The following is a 24,152-nucleotide window of genomic DNA, read 5'->3' on the forward strand; positions in this document are numbered from 1 at the left end:
GTAGCTCTTCTTTTATGTGATGGAGGAAAGGGCTGTAGAGCAACAGGGAGGTGCAGGAGAGAAGAGTGCTTTAATGCAGTGTGTTCCTGCTCCCAAGCTGACTCTGGTCTAGCTGGGTGACCCAGCAGGACTGTACCCTGCTGTCTGAAGAGTCATAGGGCCCCTGGATTTTTTCCTCTCCTTGTAGTGACTGCTTCTGATTCAGAGAGTGATCCTAAAAGATGTGAGCTGCTTTTCTGAGTTCCTGAGCTCTGCTGATTAAAGGTGGATGCATGTGTGGCATTGAAACAAACAGGACTGGACATTTCTTCTCACCTACTGGAAGGCTACTGAGCAAAGCACTCACTCTTCACTTGCATTCTATGGGAAATCAAAGGAGAGAGTTTATAGTAACAAGTTTAGTTTGGAAATTTGTAATTCCTATTCTGATGTCTCTCCCAGTCATATAATTGTGCTGCATCATGAAACTTCTTAAAATCTTCTGTAACTGTGACTCCAGAAGACCTTGCTTTATAAAAGGTCTGTAATTCTTTATAAAAGAATTAAAGTGAAAAAAGAGAATAGTAATTTTTTTATTAAAATGTTTGATAGGTCTTTATTTTTAAGGATTTTTCTGTGAGGAGTGTCAATCTGGCTTTAAAAAAGAAAGGAACCTTGAATATATGAAGCTATTGTGAGCTATTGGAGTGGGAATAGCTCATTTTACAAAAGAGTTTTAAGTACATGAATATTATGCTAATAGTTCTGTATCTGTAAAATCACAGAACTTTGTCTAAAATCATAGTAGACTTGTGGCTTAGAGCTGATTGGTGCTGAATTGAATCTCTGTTAAAGAACATAGAGGTTAACACCTGATACTGCTCTTACCTTGTCCAGATTGATATGTGTACATACCCTGAAACCATACATGACTGTATTTGTACTAATATAACAGTTACTCATTTACCTTCAGTTTAAGTCTGCTAAAGAATGGTGCCTTAAAACTAGTCAGTTTGTTGGCAGTTTTTGAGTCTTAGACATGTAATTGATGAAATTCTTGAAATAAAATTATGTGGCACATCAGCCTGTATGTTAAGCTGCTAAAACCAGTCAAAACCAGAATAACGTGTAAGCTTTGATTTTTAAGTTTTGAGATGTGGAGTGGAGATCCACATCACTAAATGAAGTGGAATTGTAATCCAGCACATCCACTTAGAATATGGGGAAAAGAAAGGCAGGGAGATTATTTGGGTAATGTTGGCTTCATTATAAATAGTAGTTTGCTGAATTTAGGCCCAAAAGCTTGGAGGGCAGATATTATGAACACTCTTGGGATGCAGAAAAATGTGTTTCCCATTTCACAGTCTAGTACTAACCTGTTCTCTCCTTATTTTAAAGAAATTTGATGGCTTGGGCTTTTCATTGTTTAGACAGTCTGAATCCTGTTTTCAGATAATGCATTCAAAATAATGTACAATAATAATATGGTGTCTCAGTAGTGACCAAAATATGCCATTCCTGCAGCCACTAACTAGCTATATTGCAAATATGTCACCAGAGCTCTGACAGAGCTTGCAGAAGTTACATGACTGTGTCTATTAATGATTTCTCCCTCCTTTAGAAAAAATGACATTTTTAACAGTCTCCTGAAAATAAGTGAAAATAATTTAGATCTCAAGAAATCATTTTGTCTGTGGTACCTAATGTAAAATCCAAACCATCCCAGTAAAATCATTAAATAGGAGGGGGAAGAAGCCAAATTAAATCTGTGTTTATCATTAATGTGCCTTTCACATAGGATCTTCCCACACCGTGAGTGCATTTGTGCAGCCCAAGTAGAAAGCCCATCCCTTGCACTTACTGGTGTGTGGTGACTGAACACTGGAGGGCAGCCTCTCTCCTCCTCACACCTTACTGCTCAGGGTGAGCTTCTTTGGCCTCCAACCGGGGTCATTTTTTTGACTGTCTTTGGGGTTGTTTTTCTCTCCAAGAACAGTAATCCACGTGGCTCTTCTGTTTTAAGAAGGACTGATGGGTATGTTTTTTTCTAACTTGTAAACAAAGAAGTTTTGCTGCACTTCAGGTTTATGAATCGTATTTTTCTGTTGTTCATGCATAAGCAGAAATAATTATTCTGTAAACAAGAGTGCTTTAGTTAATCTAAATGAAGCCAGGCATGTTAGAGCTTCCATTCTGTGCGTTTATTATCTTGCCTCAGTGAGTACTGAGGCACTGGATTGAATCCACTTCATTCATCCAACATAGTTTAGTTGGTGGGTGTTTGATGTCTCTGTGTGTGTATGGCGGGGGGTTGTTTGTTTGTTTTTCATTTTCTTGAAATGTTTGATGCAGATACTTCTGGGAACTCAATTCCACTGCAGAAGGGTGCTTTGAATCTCAGGAATATTTGTGTGGGCATTTAATGGTTAATTATTAAAACATAAGCTATTCTTTAGTTTTCTTTGTTGTCTCCCTAAAGTAAGTTTTTAATGTAAAAAACTCACAAAATGTTCCAGTTTGTGACTCTCCAAGTTACTTTAGTTGATAGAAGCCAAACTTACTTGCTTTCTTTGTGTTCACCTAAGGCACTGGGATTTGTGCTGTGTGTATCTCCTTAGTGCATTTGACTTAAAGTTGGGAATCTTGAAGCTGTAAGGTTTTGTCCAGTTTTCATGAAGACAGATAGACAGGTAGAGGGGATAGGTGCTGTTAAGGTGGGTGCTTGACTCTTCTCTTCTGTGAATTCTCTGATGTTTAGCAGAGAAGGTGCAAGAAACCATTAGTTCATAGTCTACAGAAAGAGTAAAGTGCATTCTTAAATTCTGATTTTAAATTAGTGTTATCAAAAAAGGCGCTTGCTCCATTTCTGTTATTTGTGTAGTATTACACATCAGCAGAGGCTCAGCAGAAGTGATAATACTTCACTACATCTCTGCTCCCTATTTAATGTCTGTTAGCAGACACTACATTACATTGTCTACAGCTTCCAACAGGGAATTCATGCCATGTGTGAAAATGAACTGTACTGCCAGAACTACATTGAAAATCCACAGAACTCTATGTAATTTCATTTGTCCCCAGACTTTGCTGTCTCTTGCTATTATTTAGTGCCAGTGGGTGATTAGTACATTGTTTTGTTTTGTTTTGAAATGCAGGAGAGAATAAACTAAGGCTGATCAGTAGATAATCATTTTGAGGAGATGATAAACACTGACATTTTACCCTAAGCCAAGAGTGTACATTGGTTGAGACTGAATAATCCTCTGGCCTGGGATGACCAAAAGGGTAAGTCAATAGCTGTAGACTCCTAAGGGCTGGATCCAGATTTCTTAATTTGGGACTAGAACAAAATCTAGCATGCAAGTCCCATTCAGCAGTGTGGAATGTTTTTGTCTCGGTAGCACCATCTATTCCAGGCAGCTGGTCTGTTTAGCCTGAAATTGTCTGCCCACTAGAAGGGGAGGTACAAGACATAGTCAGAAATGCCCTAGTCAGAGGGGATAAGTGATGCAATCAGTGAGTCTTGCCTAAAGCAGAATTGCATGTTAGGAAACAATTTGGTACCTACACGTGAAGAGATGCTTATACCTTTACTTTGTAAGTTTGTGCTGATCTTGCCTGATGTATTATCAGTTTTGAACCTCTTGTCAAAACACTGCTAGAAGTGGTAGGAGCTTCTGCTTTTTGCCTAGTAGCATTCTGGTTAAAATACATAGCTAAGGAGTTGAGAAGCTTGGCTCAGAGATTTTGTGTGACATTCACTGAGTCACATCCCAGGCAGCTGCATTAGCTGTAAAGCTAAAAGTTCACACCACAGCTCACTTGGATACTGGTTCACTTCCACCATGCATTGCTGTGGGGGTTTGTTTTCATTCTTGCAGCAGCTTCCCCTGCAAGCAAATGTACTACACTCCCTGTCCCATCTTCTGTTGCCAGTAATCTCCACTGAGCAGTAGTGGCTACAGTGAGGTACTTGAGGGATTTGACACTTTTGGGGGGAGAAAGACGTATTCTGTCTCAAGTAATGTCTCTCTCCCTGAGCCAAAGTACTGGCCATGGATTTTACTTTCCTTGTAATGCACATGGTGTAAGAAGAATGGCAAAACAAGGAGGAAGTTTATCTTGATGGCTCCTCAGAAGCTTCTGAGTAGTGTCCCAGAGTAGACAGGGAGGAGATCCTTGCTTAGACAGCTTAATTTATCACCTGTGACATGCCCATAAACTGTAACATTTCTGAGAGCCAAAGCTGAATAAAAAATAACATTTTACATGGAAAAAATTAATCCAAGAGTAGGTTGTTGGCAGGCAGAGAACTTGACAGAAAACTGATTCTTGATTGCTATAAAAGTAGGTTGATGAGATGGAGGCTTCAGCAGCAAAACCAGTTTTGTAACTTGGTTATTCCTGTGCTGTAGGTCTTTACTAAGACATGCTTTAACTGTTAACTCCTATCTAGGCCCAGGTTGGAGGGGTTTTCTGAGGTGTAATCTTATTTTGGTCTCATTCAGTGCTCTGGTTTATTAATGTCTATATTATATATACATTTATATAGAATATATTTACTTGCTAAGTAGTAAGCATGCAACCTGAAATGGACCTTTTGGATTAAAGAATGGTAGTTGTCATCTCCCCTCACAAACTGATATGTATTACTTGTGTATATTGACCCTGTGCTAAAAGAACTGCTTAAATATTTTAAAAATAGTACTTGATATTTATCTCCAGTACTGTATTTTAAATAATTTAATTAGAATGAATTTTATTAGTTTCCTTTTTGGATTTGTTTCCATTGCTTGCTACTGCCTCATCCTACGCAGGGATTTTGTCACTAAACTGATGCAATTCTTTCATTGATGAAGGATGCCACTTTGGCATGTACTTTAGGATTCTTTGACCATAGTTGCTGCCGAAGTTCATAGTTCTGTGGTTACTCCCTTGCTACACTATACAAAAGTACAGCTTGGCTATGGGTTATGGACAGCCTAAAGGGGGCATGTTCCCCACAGAGCAGATGTCACATGGTGTGTAGTCATTCAGCAAAAACAAGTTAATCAGGTAAAGAGGAGCTGTTTTAAAAGTAGTGGTCAGGGTGATGGTGTGACTATACAGCCTGTGATACACCTGAGCCAGGCAGCTACTGCTGCTGAAGAGCTTTCTGTGCCTGATTTAAGTACCTGTCATTTGACTGTATCTTAGGAGTGACAGACCAGTTTGTTTACAAGGTGAAAATTAATTTTAAGTAATGTCTTTTAACAATTTACAAAATACATTTTTGTCTTAAGTATGTGTATGTGGGTTATTAGTGCCATCTCCTAGAAGATAGTGCTGGGTATTTGTGTTTTCCCAGTCATGCAGTTACAATACAGGTAGAATCCAGGTGGTTCTTACCCAGATCATTGCATCTCTACGTTGTGAATTGTTAAAAAAGTGAGGGAAGCTTTCAGGGCTGGCATAACCTGGGGGAACACGCATCTTCTGCAACTAGCTGGGCATACAGAAAAGTTCCTTGGGTGGTGGTCTACCCTGAAGGAGAGAACAATATCTGCTGTATTTTGATTATGTTAGGGGTGAAATTTTTTACTTTGTCTCACTATTCCATTTGGGTTTTGTTTTTTGGGGGTTTTGAGAGTGCAAGTTGGGCAAAATGAAGTTGAATCAATGTTAGTAGACTTAGTGGTTCAGAGTAGGAAGTTGAGTGTCTCCAGTTTACTTCCTTCAAAACAGAGATGGCTGGAGAGTACTGTAAGAGTTGCCTATGCTGATGACTGAGATCACAGTGGGTTGTTAGGGCAGGGGATGGACTGCTCTGGGTGATCTGTCTTCATGTGAGTGGTGTCTCTTCTGGGTACCTGATCTGATCAAGCTGCATTGAGCCTGCTAGCAGGGCACTGGGAGCTGTTGCATTGAGACAGGACAGATAGGTGGTAGGGTCAAGCACACAAACATGGAACTGAGAGGGCAAAAGCTTCTTAATTCTAGTCTTGTTCAGTCACTGATCCTGCTTTGTTACCCTGGCCAAATCATGATGCTTCCTTTGTGTGTCTTCTTGCATCTAAAATGGGGATAATTACACATTGGTCTATTACCATATGTTAATGTTCCATTCCAGAATTGAGGACTTTTTTGGGTGTTGTTTTTTTTTCTATGTCACACTTGAAAATTTTGAATTGTACATACTTCTACTGCCATCTTTTCTCTCTCCTTTTCCCCTCAAAACTCCCCTCCCCCCCCACCAGAATAGCCTGTATATGAAATTGTTGATTCCATTCAATTCTTTGCATTCACCAGGACAGGCTTTTTTTGTTTCCTGTATCTTTTTAGTGGTGTAAATAGTTTCAAAGACCAGTCAAATGAAGTATTATCTTAGCTGATTTGATGTGTCCACCAGCTACCATACTTTTCAAATTTGTCTGCTGTGTTAAAAGTTGCTGATCTCTGGTAAGAGATCTTGTGTCTTAATCCTTTTTTTAAAATAATGGAGTTATGTTTGAATATTCTTGATGATAAGGAATCTGCTCAAACTCCCATGAACTTCTACAAATGTCCCTTAAGAGTTTGCTGGTATTTTTGCTTACTTTCTTTCAGACTTTGTGGATTTATGTTATACAAACTGTGTTCATGTAACCTTTGCTGATAACCAATTCAGTTGTGTGTTCAGCACATTGTTACCACTACCACCCAAAAATAATTAAATTGAGGGATAGGCTGGTTTTAAGTTTGTGTGAAAGACCTGGAGGTCATTGGCTTTAATAAGCATGGTAAAGTTCACCACCTTTCATTATTAGCACCTCTTTTTAGAATGGTTTAGCTTTTGCAAGGGACTGTATCTCCTTAACTCCTCTTTTTGTATTTATTTTATGTTGCGGGACACTTGTACAAATTTCAGGCTTCCTGTGAGAGGGAAGGGAGCCAGGTAGACTTTTCAGAAGAGTCTTTGCACACTTAATTTTAATTCTCAGGTATTTGTAAAAAATTTGAAGTTCTTAATTTTTTTGCTCAAAATCTCTGTAAATAAATGAAAGCCTTTTAGCTAGAAAAGCAGATGTCTGGATCTTGTCCACATAATCCTGAAAACTCTGCCCTACTGCTGTAATGACCAGTTTGTGCCTCTTATTATGAGTTATTTGATCACTTTTTTTATATTTTGCTTGTGAGAATATGAGGAGGAAGAATATTTTAATTTATGAACATGTCCATAATTGCACTGCTTTTCTTTTTGCTGTGCCTTGTAATTTTCTGTTAGTTCTGTCTTCTATGTGTTGAAGATCTTTACTTTCATATGTCTGTTTTCAGATTATGACTTTCCTGTGTATAATTTTTTTATTGACATGTGAAATTATCCTTTTTAGGTGTGATTATTCCTGTTTCCTGCTTCCCTTCATCTCTGAGGTTCCCAGCACAGTTTGTTCTTCCTGCTTTTGCTGCCTTTTTACAAATCCAGAGTGCAAGGTGTATTAGGATGTCTTCACTGTCATGCTGTGTGTGCTGCTGCAGCCAAATGGGGCTAGAATTAACCATGGTTTATTTAACTGTAAATTTGCATCTTTAATCATAGTCCTCTAATTCTTTCAGCTTCTTTTTACTTGAACTGTTTCTGTTGGTGTCCTCCATTCCCTTCCCTACATCCATGTTTACAGGTGGAATCTCCTGTTATATCTATGTTTCTTTGCCAGACAGTAGACTACATCCTCATATTATTTCAGTTGAGCAGTTTGTTCAGGGCTTGTTTTTTAGTGTATATTTCTGTAGAAACAACCAGATAAATTGTAACTCTTGACAGGTTTTACTTGATTGGCCATTACTGTGAAATTCTGGTGTGCTGTTAATATTTCTTTTCACTTTCCCTTTTTATTTATAAGAGTTTTTCCTTAATGTTTTTCATATTCTAGGCACAACATAGGCTTTCCCATTGTAGAATGTTCCTCTGAAGGAGACTTTATTCTTTCCAAACCACCAGACACAGGGGGACTGATCTCTTTTGGCACTGTAGCTGAGCAGCTGGTGTATGAATTGGGCAATCCTCAGCGCTATCTTTTACCAGATGTTACATGTGACTTTTCCCAGGTTTCCATCACTGAAATTCCAGGTTAGTCCTCTTTCATGTAATGATATCTGTGTCAATGAAGTGTGTTATCAAACAGAAGCAGCTACTCTAATTTCCATTTAGTATCTGCATATTTCTCGTTAAATCAGTTCTTTAGAGTCATGTTTTATTAGACTGATACTTTCAAGGGCTTCTGCTAGAAATTCCTTTATAAATTTTGAACGTAATCTTATTTATATTGCTGGCTATTTTATATTTTCGATCACTTCTCCTTTTGCTTTACTTTTTAATGCCTGCCTTGCACCTGTCAAGTCCTTAAACTGTTTATTTAGTGTGAAAAACATCAAGATTTCAGTATTTTTTTTAAACTGCAGCTAAATTTCTTTTCTCAAAAGAAAGTTCTGTACATGGTTTTACTTAGGGCATTTAAAGTGTTGGTAGCAATGAAAGGCTGTGTCTTTCAGAGCACTACTTGGTAATGGTGTTTTTCTTACACATTTAGGTGGATCATGGTAGAAGAATGATTAGGTACAGGATCTCCACCAGAGAATCATTTTCTTAAAAAGTCCATTTGCAATCCTCAAAACACTTAACAGCCAGTAGACTAAAGATGAATATAATGTATGTTCAGAATTTAGCTTCAAAAGGAAAACAAAAAAAACCTCAGGCTTAACAGATTCAAAGAGCTGTAATTTGAGTAAGACAGCTTGAAAAAAATTTTATCTGCAGTCATCTAAAGTTTGCCTTCTACTGGATCTATATTATATTTTTTTCCTTCTAATGAAACTTACTTGTGACAGAATGACAAGTGTCTTCCTAAAGCTTAGAACAATCGAAATTTCAAAAACTTACTGGGATAAAACTGGAAATGTGGTAACATGAAAAAAATTTTGCTTGAGTTAAAAAGAACATAACATGGTACAGTGAATCTTCTGCTCATGCAACAAATGGCAGTCTGATAAGGCCAGCTTGCTGCTCTTAGCCCCTAGTCTTTCTCTTTTTAAAAAAAGAATCCCTAACCTTCCTATGAACTTTTAGCTTGCAAATGACCTGATATGACATGTTTGAACTCAAAATGAACTTTCACATGAACTTTCAGTTAGTCCTCTTAGAAATATAACAGATGGAAAATGGGCAGATTGCTTAAATATTTTAGTTTGAAGTGCTTTGACACGTACACCAGTAAAAAGAGGCAAGCTATCTAATTTTGCTGTTTATATTGCTAGTTTTATTGTCCTGCTGGATTACTTGCAGGGTTTGAGCTGAGAGGTGCTTGTTTTCTTTTTGTCAGTGGATGCTATGCATTTGGTTTTGTGGTATTTGTTTTCTTGTACTACATTTTCACCTGGAACATAAAACCCTTCCAGATCTTCACCCTGAGTGGAGAGATGTAGCTCTATATTTAGAGAGTTAAATTAACCTCATGTCAGTCTTGAGAGGCAGTGATGATGTTTTGAGTGGTGTGTAAAATTTGTACTGGTGACATTTACTTTTTTAGATCCGTTCTGATCTGATCTTTTCAGAATATTTGTATAAGGCTTTGAACTGCTTCTTAAATATTTGCAAACACAGGTTAGGCACAGGTGAGCTACACTATAATTCTGGCTCTAAATCATGAGGTGCCAGTCCTGCACTGCTGATTCTCAAAGAGTAGCACCTACTGATTTCCTCCAGCTCAAGTGTGAACCTGGTGGCATCTCAGCAATTTTCCGCTTTTCTTTTTTTTGCGTTAATATTCCTAATACTGAGCATGGTTGTTGCCCTGGAACATATATTCAGACTGTTTTTGTTATTGATAAGAAAGCTAGAGTTAAGTTACCCTTCACTTACTAAGCTCTCAGCCAATACCTCTCACTGGTTTCTCATCTTGCTTTGATTCTTTTCCAAGTGAGGGACTGCAGTCCACTCCAGCCAGCTGCAATAAATTGTGTGCTCTGTGTGTGTGCAATAACTGGATATTAAGAGGAATGTAACTATTGAGTCTAATGTCCTAAGGCTGCTTTCTTTAAGTATTTTTTAAGTGTATGAATAAACATTTCAATTGCCCTTTTAAAAGGCTCATGGCAGACATAAATTTAGTCACCAGTTTGCTGCTGTGCTTTCTAGGCAGGAATGACTGTTTTCTGAAAGGCTCACTTCTCTGGCAGTACAGCTATCAATGATTTGCTTTTTAATTAAGTGCATTTGATTAATATGTATCACAAAAGAATGTCTTTGAAGTTGTATTGAAGAAGCTGAAATACTGATTTTTAACCACTATAGGTTTTGATGGTGGAGCAGTAAAAGTTTGTGGAGCAAAAGGATTGCCTCCTTCAACATTTTATAAGGTACTACCTCATTTTTTGATGTGAAAGGTATATTTTGATTTACAAAATCTTAAATTTTGGAGACACTGCTAAAACTTAGCACTATCCTCATCTTCTCTGCTCCAAGAGTAAAAGAGGTGGGAAATTTGTAAAGGTCAACCTTATTTTGTATGTAAAAACCTGTTACTTTGTTTAAAAAGTGTGCATTTGTATAGATAATGATTGCCAGAGAGCATTTATAGTCTATCAGTGCTGAATTCCATGTAACTTCATAATCCCTTTATCATTAGGTAAATGCCACTTATCTTGATGGCTTCAGAGCTACTGCTGTCTGTCCAGTGGGAGGCCCAAAGGCAGTACAAAAAGCAAAACGCACTGCAGAAGCTATTCTGCAAAGGTTGGTATTTGACTCTTGCAAGAGCTTCTGGTTTACTTTTTTTTCCCCAGATGTGATGAAAGTAGAACAGTGACACATGATGGCAACATTACTAACCTTGTAAGAATCCTAGAAGATGATAGTTTTCTTATTGGGATAGTTTTCTTTCTAAAGACTTAAGTAGCCTTTTCAAGAAACCTGTTTTCAGTATGTAGCTGCACTTCTGTTAGGTTTGGCAGAGTGAGAAAAGTGCCAAATATGTTTGAAAATAGATGGTTGGAGAGAAAACCCAGTTTAGTGAGGAGCAAGCTGTGATTGAGATTTATTAGATACCAGAGATAAACTCATGTGAAACTAGTTTTCAGCAGCTTTTACAGCACTTATTTATGAAAAGTCTTAGTGATAGGAAATGTAGGAAGTTTACTGAGTTTGTGTTTAAAACACACTTTCTAAAATGTGACTCAGAGATGTTTTTTTGGGTTTTTGCTAAAGCAGAGTTACAATTCCAAGAATGAGTGATGAACTTTCAGTTGTATTGTCATGCCAGTATATTTGGGCAAGGAGGAATTCCTCTTCAATATAATTTCATATGAGGAATCTCAGTGCTTTTTCCAGTACCTCCAGTCTTTCTAATTAAGAGATCTATTTCCTTGTGCCATGTTTTGTATAAAGCTTCCTCCCCATCCTGTTTGTAGACCCATGCAGAAATCCAAGGTTTACTGTGAACTTGGAGTGATTACTCATGTGCCTGCGTGCAGCACTGTGGTGAAGGAGGAGTTGTCTGACTTCCCTCAAGAGAAATGGCAGATAAGAGCAGGCTGATGGGGCTGTGTAATTGCAAATGCTAAAAGCTCATGTCCAAGAGCTATTGAGAAAATCAAATTGTAGAAAAACCCATCAGGAAGTGGTAAATACAAAGACTCAGACTCAGACCCTCTGAAAAGTCATCTTTCTGGAACCTAGATGTTTATTTTAGAAAAAAAATAGAATGGTGTGTTTTCCATTTCATGTTTGCTCTTGGGCATTATTTCAGACTGGACTATGTGAATCCTTGATTGAAACAGATTGCAGTGCTGCTGCTGTCTCTGACATCTAGAAAATTAATTCAGCCTGTATACTGTGCTCTCTTGAGTAATCATCAGAAGGAGAGCTGATGTGAGGTACTTGAGGGCTCATTAACTGGTGTGAGAAGTAGCCTCTAGCCCATTGAGCATGCTTGTGGGCTAGTTCTCTGTTTTGAAGATTACAATATACACATTCTGCATCTCAAATGTAGTCTTAAACAGCTTAATATGTGGAATTGTTTCTTTGACACATCAAAAGATTGGTATATGTCAGCCCAGATAGAGAATAAGAATTAAGCTGTTCTGATCCCTCTTAAAGGATGCTTTATCAGCAACTATAAGTCTTTCAGAAATGTTGACATCAAGTTTTTTTACTGATTTCTGTTCATACAATCATAGAATTGTCAAGGTTGGAAGAGACCTTTAAGATCAGCAAGTCCAACCATTAACTCAGCTCCATCACTATAATCCCTAAATCACATCACCCAGTGCCAAATCCAGACATCTCTTAAACACCTCCAGCAGTGGTTACTTCACCACCTCCTTGGGAAACCTACTCCAGTGCCTGACAGTTTGAACAGTGGAATTTTTTTTTTCTGATATCTAATCTGGATCTCCCCTGTCTCAGCTTAAGGCCATTTCCTCTGGTTCTCTCACTTCAGGCACAGTAGAAGGAGCTGGCCGTGTCCTCAGTACGCCCTCCTTTTATGTGTGGCCTTTTTCCAGACATTTTTCTAGACCTTTCACAAGCCTTACTGCCCTTCTATGGCCATGCTGCAGCACCTCAATGTTCTTTCTGAAGTGAGGGGCCCAGAAATGGACACAGGATTTGAGGTGCAGCCTCACCAGTGCTGAGCACAGGGGGACAATCATTGCCCTGCTTCTGCTGGCCACACTATTGCTGATCCAGGCCAGGATGCCACTGGCCTTCTTGGTCACCTGGGCACACACACTGGCTCATGTTCTTCTGCCTGTCAGGCAGCACCCAAGAGTTTCTGCCAAACAGCTCTCAGGGCACCCTGGCCCGGACTGTAGTGCCACCTGTGCTTGCTGTGACCCAAGTGCAGAAGCCAGCACTTTGCCTAACTGAGGGAACTTCAGGCACTTGTCTTTAGGCCACTGATTGAGCCTGTCTGGGTCCGTTTCAAGAGAATGTTCTTTCAACTATCCAACTTCCATTCTGTTCTAGGTTAAGTTTTGTCCACTAGTCTAGTGGCAGCAAGTGCAGAAAAAGGCACACAAATTTAATGTGCTTCATTTATACAGGTCAAATTAGTTGTTAGCCTAAGACATTAAACTGCTTTGGCAGCTTGTAAGATGACTTATTTTGCTTCTTTCTTGTGTACTTCTCCTTTACTTGTTTATTCGTTATTGAAAGCAGAAGGGATTTGGCAATATGTGTATAAAGAAGTCTTCTTGAAATAATCTCTGGTGTCCTTTTATTTTCATGATTCTCTGTTACATTACTAACACATGAAAGGGCTAAAAATGACCTGCAGAATGTATTTTCAACTGTGGTATCTGTAACTGTAATGTTTGTAGATAAATAATTTAAAAGAACTTAGTACAGAGAGAGTTTACAAATTTAGTTACCTTAAATTAGGTTCTGTTTAATTTTTATCTCATCAAAAATAAAGGTGGCTTCATTGGTAATGAACACTTTAGCAGCTCATTTCAGCAATTAAAGAATGGTATTTTGTATTAATGTTCTGTACACTGCTTCAGTGTTTCAGATGCAGTGGTTATATTTATGACAACAATGATACATAAGTAGTGTCTTCCAAATGTTTCACCAAAGCAAAAAATGTTGCTTATTCTACCAAGCAAAATATATATCCTAACAAAATTCCAGTATTTCAACTGATAAAATACAGCTACTTGACAGAGTTAACTTCTGTGGACCACACAGGGCTATTTCAGATAATCATTTTGAGACAGTTTACTAATAAAAAAAAATCATTTGTTGCAGGACTCGTCTTATTTTCAGTCAGCGTGGGTATGAAGATTACAGTGCAGTTAACATACAGGTTTTAGGGTCTGAAGATACATATGGACCTCATGCTAGAAGGAGTATAGATGGTGTAAGTATGCAGTGGAGTGTTCTTAAACTTTTACTGACCTCTTTTAATCTTTCCATATTGTTATCTTTTCCACAACTTTAAAGGAAGTCATTATTATCTTGGGAATTTCACCCCTTCATGTTGCAAAGAACTCACTGTCACTACTCAATGTAGAAAATTAACAGTGACAAGGTCTTTGCAGTATTGGGTCTTCCAGAAGCGCTGATACAAAATCTTACAAAAATGTTGTTGCACTTTGTTCTGATGGTCTCTGAAAGAAATACCTTATTATAATAATTTCTGTGGCATAGACTTAAATTGCATTAGATGTAATGCAGAAAGACCACATTATAAATATTGCAATCAGGAAATCTCAGCATTAATGTTGCCTGCACAACTTCAAAATTGTCTGTGAGTACTACTTCAGAAATAATCTTCAGCTGTGTAATTCTGCACTGTAAGTGCATATGTAAGAATATGAATGATGGCCATAGCCACTGCAGCTGTGATATCCATGGTCTGTTTTCCTAATCTAGAGAATGAAAGTCCTTTTTAAAGGAAGAAGACTGTAAATCATGTCCTCACTTAGACACAGTTTAAATATTTAGACAGTTCAGTTTGTTTCAAAACAGTAGCATTTAATTCTTCTCTGTCAGTGGCAGTCTTGCAAAACTCTTAAGGTACACGTGGCAAAACTCAACTCTGAGTTTGTTCTTACGAGTGCCGGCGTTTTATCCAACAGCTTGTATCTAAAGGAAATGTGAATGTGGTGTAGAGAGGGACAGTGGACTTCTCACTAGTGAAATTGAGTGTTCTTAGAAATTGGTCAAGTTATATCTACAGCTGTTCATTTCAGTGCTTGAGTTTCAGTTTCCTTCAGCAAAGCAGCAAGAGTTGCCTCCTGAAGACTGAGCTTTATAATGTGGTCTCTTTCATTTTAGGACTATAAACCCTGCAATTTTAAGTGTCTTGCTAAGAGTGCAGAATAAAAATTCTGAAACAGAGGAACAGATGTTCCAGATGTTCAACTAGTCTGTATTCAGTTTGTACCAACTCCTGATCATTACACCTTGTAATATATTCTTTAATTGAATTGTTATATAGCAAGTTCTGCAGAAAGTGAGTAATAAGTTGAAGTAGAGCAGTTTCTCCTTCCTGATTTGTTCAGTTTCCCTTGCTTATAGTACATTAAAGAAATTTTTTCAATGAAAGACAGTATTTGTAGTACTTTCTGTATTTCCAGCCTTAGTTCCCAGGTCTTATATTAAAAGTAAACAGAGTGTTATCGCCATTGTATGTGCTTCTCATCCATGCCTGGAACAGGATGTGAGAGCTAAGGCTGAAATACAGGAAATCAGACTCTATTGCCTTTCGTGCTTCCTCCAGCATTTTAGAAGAAACTAGCCAGGGGAGCTTTCATCTGGAAAGCAGCCGTGGTAGTTTGAGAAAAAGGATGGGGGAGTGGGGTTTGCTTTTCCATTTAAAATGCAAAGTCATAGAATCCCAAGGAAAACATTTACTCATTGGGGCTTCAGGTAGAGATAGTGTAGTCACTTAAACACTCTTTCTTACCGTGTCCTTCTGTGCAAAATTAGACCTGATTATTTGGGTAACAAATCACAGTACTCAAAACCAGAGCCATACTATGCTAGGCTGTATGTTAACATATAAGGAAAATAGTTCCTGCTTTGAAAGTAGTACCACCTAAATTTGAAGCAAAGAAGCAAATATATAACTGACTTTTACAAGACAGGGTAAGTTGAACAATATTTGGAGCTCAGTGTTGATATGTGGTGTGGCTGGACTACTTCCCATGCATGTCTGTCATACTGGTGCAATGGTTAGCCTTTGCAGCTGTGAAATTACTGTCTCCCAGCCTTAGGTAAGCCTGTAGTCTGAAATGCTGTGTGGACTATTGACTGTTCCTGACAACACAAAATACCCTTGAGAAATAGGAAAGAGTGGCAAGCCCTTCTTTTTCTCAGACTTCTCTGCCTGTTGACGTGACTGCTGCCCTCACTCTTGATAGCACTTTGTCAGCACCAGCCCAGCCTGAGCTAGAAGGGGACCTGAATCAGCACTGAGTAATTTTAGTGATGTTTGATTTTTAGTATCCCCTGTTCTGTTGGGGAGGAAGGAGTTATGACAGTGACAATGAGTCTGTGGTTTGGAAATCTGGGATGTGTTTCATGTAAGCTGTTTTTTTTTTTGTCAGGCATTTAGAGTTTGCTACATAAAAACTGTATATGTTCTGTTAGTTTTTTGCTAACCCTTTATTAATTGATTTCTAAGACATTGTTCAGACTTTGTTTTGCTGGTTTTTTGTTTTAATTCTGGTACTGTAAGATTAATTGCTTCAGCCTATATATATACACCACTTTTAATACTGGGTTCATCCACTCCAAAAGGATTTTTGGCTGATTTTCGTAGACAGTTGTACCTTGCATTTGCAGGCAGGGAGGTAAACATGGAACTTTAAATGGAATGTTGATTATATGGTACAGTTTAGAACCAATAAGCAGATGTGAATGCCTGAGGATGTTTTTTGCAAGAATGATTCCAGTTGATTGTTATTTGTAGTAATTTAATGAATCTTGTGATTGCTTTAGGAGCACTGAATGTTAAAATAGTGCATCTGTCGGCTGTATATTTTGTATGGCTGTATAGTTTTGCATAGCTCTGTATTTTTTGTGTATTGATTCCAATGGTAGATCCTTCAGTGGCTGAAAATAGAATTTTTGGAGAAGTAAAATTTGAAATGAGAGACAGTGCTTATCTGTGAGGACAGGTGTTTCGACTAGAGTAGGGAGTACATTTGGTTTATCTTTAGAGGGAGCATCTGCTCTTCTCTCTGAAAACGTGGTGGTTTTTACAAGTTCTGTTCTCACATTTATCTCCCAAGGACTGGATTCTCTTCTGTGGAATAGGTTTGAATTCTTTTCTGTGGACTGATCTGCTTCCTTCTTGATGCTAAGAGAAGTGAACCTGGCTCTCTAACTTGGCCCCAGAATACTCTCAGTGCTCTTAGAATAAGAGCAAAGTTTGTTTGCCCATTCCACTGGCAGTGAAGCCAAGTATTTGGTATTGTTAGTTGCAGTACTTGATTCTTAGAGAATGCTGGAGAACAGGCACAGTGCCCTAGTGACTTGAAATACCCAATAGTTGATTCCATGGTATTCCAAAATAAAGATAATGAAAAGCTAACAGCAAATGATGGTGGATAAAAAGTTGCTGAATGATTTAACTCAAATACTGAGCTACAGTTAGTTTTCAGTTTTGTAAATTTAACCAACGTTCTGCATCTAAGCTAATCTAATTTTAACCTCTTTGAAGCAGGGACCTCGAGAAGCTGTTATTTGGCTTGCTGTACACCATAAACAAAGAGAAGCTGTAGAAATCTTCTCCAAAGAGATTGCACCAGCTGGAACTGGCATGGGTAATTATTCATACCATCTTCTAAGAATTCTAAAGTTACTTTTTATTCTCTGAGCATGACTAGCACCCGAAAACTTAGTCATGTTAAGCTTCCTTATGTTGTTCATAGTGGAATAATAATTTTTAAAGGTATGGTGTAGAAATGCAGCAGACATTAGCAGAATGATAAAATGAAAGTCCTCGAAGTTCAGCTTTGTATTCCTTTTAGATTTTTTAGATTTTTTATTCTTCCCTTGCTGCTACTGTTCCATCCTGGTTTTTTCCTTTTCTCATCCATCTGTTTTCCTACCTGTGACTGCACTGATGTGCAACAGTGATTTACCTTTTCACCATGTTCCTAAAACTTAGTAGTGCTATTAGACTTTGCTGCCAGTAAACACCAAATGTTACTCAACTGACAAAAATATACTCAGTGTCCACCTATAACAGTGCAGTTTAGGAAGAGATGTGCAGTTTGAGAGTTTTGAAGGTTCTCTTCTTACTTCATTATCTGGTGTTGCTACATAGAATTTTTATTGATGCTACTGTACTTCTAGCTGTTTCATGTACAGCTGCTTGTGTAAGTAATTACAACATTCATGTATAATTTAAAAAATTTAATACTGCAGTGATGGTGCATCTTAATTCACAGTGTGTATTAAGTACCCATCCTAAATTTTCATCCTGCAGTATTAAATCTAACCTCAAATTATTCTGTCCTCAGAATTTGATTTTGTGATGTATTACAAGATTTATTTTTTTTAATTGATGTGTGAGGTAAAATCAAACGACTAGAATTTGATTAAGTCTGTCTTAGTTTTGAGGGTATATTTTTAAGTATTTGCTTGAAGCTCATGTAATGTGAAATGATCTGTGCTTCTATCACTTTCCAAATGTTTGTTTCAAAAAAAGGCACATTTGTTTTTTTGTAGGTGCCATTGGTTTCTCTGAATTTTCTGGGGTGACCTACTGTGTGATTATTTTGAGCAAAATTTTTTCTCTTCTACTCTGAAGTCCCTTAGGTGTCACCACTAAAACTATCTGAGTTCTAAGCTCTTTCATGTGTTTTGTGCATAAATCATGAGTACTCATCCCACTTCTATTATCCATTCTAAATGAATTTAAATTTTGACAGCCTAATTTGAGGACCAGATCCTAGACATTCTGCAGTGGCCTCTGCATATCTTAATGAAGACTATATCTAGGATTTATATAGATCTTCAAAATTAAATTCCATGGTCTTCACCTGAAACTCTGAAGTTTCATAGCAAATCTAAAATACTGATTAATGGAGGAATAGTTAGGTGTTGCCTTGCAATTCAGGAACTAATTTTTTGTCCTATGTGGGTTGGGTGAAATTTGTAGAATTGAAAATGAGTTGCTGTAACGTGTGAACATCTGTGCCTTGTGGTGGCTGGCAAACTTTCAGTTGTTGTTATCAGGACTTGCAGTGATGAAACAAATGGATTCCTGTGTGGAATAGGGTTAGGCAATCTGTGTTCATAATGGTTGGGGTGCTGAGTTTGTTTCCTAAAGGAACAGTTAAAGCTTTCTAGAACATCCTGTAGAAGTTTTTCTCAGAAAAAAAAAAAAAATCTGTTTCAATTCTTAGAGCAATGGGAAAGAGGCTATTTCTGGAATCATCTGAGGCATCTGGTGATAAATAGCACTTTCTCTTGCCAGGTACAGGACTGCAAAAAGTTTTTTGGCCTCCATGACATAAATGACTACTCTCAAAAGCTATCAGGGCTGCTTACTGACATGCTTCCAAGTGCATAGTCATTCTTTTTTTTCTAATTGTGGAAGATATATTGGGACTGCTTCATACAGTCACTTCTTTCAGTTGCTGTTGTGTGGTAAATTTCTGTATTACCTGTGCCCATAAACTCTTACGTAAGCAGAGAAGGGTCAGATTTGGGATCTGAATGCTTAGTAAGCTACTTGTTCATGTGGAATATGTTTAAAGCAGTGATTAAGAAGAATGTTTTTCATTTTCTTTCTTCAATGAGATTTAGAACTTTGCAACACTGCCAAACAGTAATTAGTGGTGTTCTAATAACTGCATCCGCTTAACAATGCTTAGTTTCTGACAGTAGTGTAGAATTCTAGACTTTGCTGTGAAGAGCAGAACAAGGAATTCTTGATGCTTAATTGTCTTAAAATGGGCAGCTCCACAGACAAGACTAATAGGGATGGGTAAGTGGTCTTGGGAATAAGACTAGTAGGGATAGGGAAGTGATGTTGGGAACAGGAGCCAGAACTAAGACTCTTGAGGTTGTTTTTGTTCTAGTGAATTCTCTAGTAAACAACGCCTGGTGTCCATTCCCCTCCCTATTTTTCCTGAGCTTTTCCCCCTCCCCTCTATTTCACTGGGACATTTTTGCAAATGATTACAATTCTCCAGAGTGTCACAGCTTCAGTGAGGGGCAGAGCATGCCCATGGCACTATGGTCAGACTGTCCACAGGCAGAGAGCCCAAAACTTGAGCCTTACATGCCCTGTGTAAGTGCTCCGGGCAGTGAGCACCTGAGGTCCTGTGCTCCAGGACCTCACCTCCAGCGTTGCACCACTTTTTCTTACTGGACATTGAATAAAAATAGCTGTGGCTGCTGTCTCTTACATGGATAGAGCGTGCCTGTCAGATGTGGTGGCTTTGCTTTGCACATGGATCTGTGTGATGTAACTGCATGTGGCTTTGTTCTGCCAAAATGGTGGCAGTTGTGGGGATACACACTAAGTGAGATTTTAAGCATGAGTGGCTTTTCCATATGAAAATCCTTTAAACAGTGAAGTCCTGTGTTTCAAAGATGGCCAGCTTGGTCACACCCCTCCCAGCTCTCCCATGTTAGTTCACTTCCAGGAGGTGAGATAGTCACTATGAGAGTCATTGCAAATAACCTTTTTTCTTTTTCTGCATATCCTTTAAATGAAGAACAGAGGAAAAGCAGGAACAAATTACAAATCCTTCCTAATGGACACTAGGGAGGAAGGAGAAGTTGATGACTTGCTGAGTGATGTCGCCTGAACTGAAACACTTTGTTCCATTATTTTTGGACATTTAAGAGTGACCTTTAAAAAATAAAGTACACTTTTAGATCTGTACTGGACAAGAAGGAACAAAGAAAAAAAAAGGGGGGAATATTTTCTCTTCTGCTTGGACTGTATATAGTGGTTGAAGAGTACTGTTTTTAACTGTATTCTTCTAGCCCATGAGTAGCAGTTTGGTGCTTGTTACTCTTAAGTGCTGTGTAGGCCATTGTACAGATAATAATCTTCATATATAGCACCTGTCATCCAAGAGTCTTTAGCAAGCTGTGTAAAGATGATCAGTTAAGCTTTCTAACATCTAGTAGCACTGGAAAGTAGTCTGTCTGCTTTACAGATGGTTTCCTGAGATAGTGAAAGAAAGCATAAGCACAAAAGAATGTGAATCAAGAGTCCTTGGTTCTGCTTTCCCTGTAAGAAATGCTGAAAAACAGCTCCACCAATATTTAAGGGGACCTAGCTGGCTAAAATTTTAAGAATGGGGAGTAGAGGAGAAGAGAGATTGAGAAAAGAGATTTGATGGTTCAGAATAAGGGTGTAGAGTCACAAGAGCTCCTGCTGCATCTTTGTAGTGAAATCCAGAAGCACTGTCACTTCTGGAGTTTCATCAGGTGGTTTAAGCCTGCTAGTCACTACTTGTGGAGCTGTCAGATGGAGTTGGTTACTAGTTTTGTTTTGGCAGTATCATAATATAAAAATTACAAATTGTATATAAAATAGGTGTTGATTTCTTTAATAATCAGTACTAAAACCCTACTTCTGGTGTTTTTTCACTTCGGCTGATTTTAAATCACTTGAGTCAAAATGTTTTACCTATTTGCCTGATAAACTTTGGAGGGAGTTTTCAGATTTTGCAGGGAACAACAGTAAAATTAAAATATCTTCTTTTCCTTCCTCTAATTGAAAATCACGTAATAATAATTTTGTTGAGGAGTGATCTTCATAATGCTTCACTTCAGAGACTTAAAAATGGATGTTAGGTCTTGAGTATCAGATGTGCTTTTTAGCAAATTTAGAGTCTTAATGTCAGTATTTAATAACTTCTGACTTACTTTGCAGCATATGACTTCTGGATATGATAAAATTTTGGGGAACTGGTATATTTCAAGGATAATAAAACTCAGGCCTCATAAATGGAGAGCATTGCATAGCTGCTGATCAATTTAAGAGTGCTTAAATTGTGATTCCTCGCCCCTTCCCTCCACACTAGTAGAAGGACAACCATCTAACGGCATTGTGCCGATCTGAAATTCCCAATTTCTTATGAAATTTCGTCCTCTGCATATAAAGAAGGAATGCTGTCTATATGTTGAAATGGCCTGAAGCCTGTGTGCGTTTGTGCTCTGCAATATATCCAAAGATGTCTCTTGCAGAGATAGACCTGCAAGAGGGAATTTTGACATGTTGCATTTTTTAAGAAGCTTCTCTAGTTAGTTATTCCCTGACTTTTTTCCTAATTCTTTTTAAATTCCCATTGTAAGACCCAGCAGGACACATTAGCATACTTTCACAGAAATTGTTTTTAAGTATTATTAAAACTGCAGAGGAGACACTTAAGCCCAGAGAAGAATTTGAACTTACTGTATATAGACATGCCATGTTGGAGACTGATTTGTTGTTTATTTTCTGTTTGGAATGGAAGACATTTACTGTAAACTTCTGTTGAGTATGGTATTTAGTTCACAAGTTCAAATGCTTAATCAGTTTTCATTTGGATTATGCTCTGCTCTGATGAACCTAAAGGGATACATACTATTTTAAAAAAAAGACCAAACACACCTCATCCCATCTTTTAATATTTTTTTGCAATTAATACTTGAGTTTAACCTTTCAATTGATACAATTATTCTTTCTGTTTAGTCCTCCATAGACTGAAAGTTGATAATAGCCAGGATTTTTTTTTATCAGCAAGCAGCAAGTTTGCTTGGCTTTATGCATGTTGGTCTCCTGAAAAAAATAGTAACTTCCAATCTGTCTGTACAGTTCAGTCCTAATAGTGGGGTCTTCACAGCTTTTTCCTGTTCTGTAAAGTGAGATTCCTATGCTTGGCAGTGGAGATTCCTAGACACATAGACTCAGATTTTTAAATCTGTGGTAAACTGTGGGAGTTCAGTGCAGTTCTGCAACATTCAGTCCCTGGAAGTTCACCCTCACTTCATGAAAGCTAGCAAACCCAAACCTGGTTTGTATTACTCAGTGAAAATCTCTTTATTATGTACAGTCCAGTCAGCCAAATGGTTAGAATTTAAATAATTTCTTTTGATTTAATGTCTTTAAGTTGTCTTCTTTAATTCAGATATTTTTATTTATCTTTAATTCAGATATTTTATTCTGAGCGAAATGCAGTATAGAAGAGGCTCAAGAAGAGCCTTACTGTGGGAATCTGGCGTTTATAGTTTAACTGGGGTTCAGTAGCTAAGAAATGTTTTACTAATAGCTGAAATCATGTGCTGACCCTTATTTCACATTAAAATGACCGGAGTTTGACACTAAGATGACAGCTGGTTAATACAACTTGAGATTTTAAAGTGCTTGAGTATATGTAAATATTTTGACTGATGTCCTGAGTGTGTTGGAAGATACTTTTAGAAAATGTCCTTGTTGTAGCAGTTTACTGCAGTCCCTGTTTTTCTGAGAATAATAGTGCAAAAGATAAACTATCTGCTGTTTTCAGAGGTCATAGATAGAATAATTAAGAATGTACAATTGACCCCTGTAAAAAAAGGTTGTATGCATTTTATATTGGTGCTCAACCATATTGTAAGAACTGCTGAGTATAAAACCTGAGATTTCAGATTTCTCCAGTGTGATCACTTAAAAAAATAATGCTTGACAAGTGGACTACTTTGTCTGGTTTTATATATAAAAAGTGCTTCACTCCTTAGAATATGCAGTAAATACAGTAATAACCCCTTAGCTGAGCTAGTTCAGTCACTGGAAGTATTAGGGTCAGAAGCTGAAAGCTGTTAAGCAAGAGACATTGCTGTATCTTGAAATTCTGTGAAACTTCAAAAAAAAGCCCTTAAGTTTTATTAAACTTCAAGTGCTTAAAGCTTTTTAGATTTCAAGTAGTTGGAGCATTTTCATGCTTTTTTGCTCCAAAACATTTTACAAAATGCTTCATGCAGTCTAGCATCCTTTGTATATTGCATAATGGTTTATTTTGTTGAAAAATATATGGAATTCTACAGAAGGTTTTTTTTTTTTTTTTTGGACAGAAGTAGATTAAAGAATAAGAAGTAATTATCCAAAGTTAGGTGTGACCAAGTAGGATTGGAATAGGATAGAGGGAATATTAAGGAGGCGAAGCCACCTCTTCTGCCATTTGTAAATCTAATGGTGAATAATAAGAGCTGGAAGGAATGAGGCTTGTTTTGCTGGAAATTTGCATCTCATAGATTGATTGCAAGTACCAACCAGGGTTTTTTCTGCTGTGGGGCATTTTACAGGGTGTGGTAAATATGACATAGATTATAATGTATTAGAACAGGGTGGTTCTACATATTGAAATAGGCGCTTATTTGAGCTGATTTTATGCATCTTTTATCAGGGCTGGTTATCACTGGATCCATTCCCTGGATTGCCCCAGCTGAGAGCAACATTAGTTTTCCCAAGTACTCTTCAGTTTGCCTGCTACCTCTGCTCATGAAATTTATCAGAAACTTGCTTTTTTTTCCAGCACATCCTATGTGAATTTTAGAAGAATTTGTATTTGCAAGTCCATCCACAGAAGGGTTTTACAGGGTGAGAAAATAAAAAAAATAAAAGATTAAGAGGCAACTGGAGAGATAAAACATACAAATAAGAAAAAAAGAAATAGTCAAGCTAGTTGTAGTGTATCCTGATTGGGCTTCACCTTGTATT

General features: G+C 37.7%; 1 protein-coding gene across 3 annotated transcripts in view; it reads left to right on the forward strand.

Annotated features, from left to right (window-relative positions):
• The window catches only part of LOC103826226 (uncharacterized), a 57,050-nt gene that overhangs the window by 8,417 nt on the left and 24,481 nt on the right, over positions 1–24,152 (forward strand). For 2 of the 3 annotated variants that reach the window (XM_050973660.1, XM_050973661.1), the window contains exons 9-13: positions 7,869–8,065; positions 10,286–10,350; positions 10,620–10,726; positions 13,739–13,850; positions 17,163–17,265. In XM_050973660.1, the coding sequence (XP_050829617.1) occupies positions 7,869–8,065; positions 10,286–10,350; positions 10,620–10,726; positions 13,739–13,850; positions 17,163–17,265 (584 nt within the window). The remainder of the gene's footprint in view (positions 1–7,868; positions 8,066–10,285; positions 10,351–10,619; positions 10,727–13,738; positions 13,851–17,162; positions 17,266–24,152) is intronic. The other variant, XM_030239442.2, reaches the window with a different exon arrangement.

This window comes from Serinus canaria, chromosome 4 (genome assembly GCF_022539315.1).
Source record: "Serinus canaria isolate serCan28SL12 chromosome 4, serCan2020, whole genome shotgun sequence".
In the NCBI taxonomy this organism is placed as follows: domain Eukaryota; kingdom Metazoa; phylum Chordata; class Aves; order Passeriformes; family Fringillidae; genus Serinus; species Serinus canaria.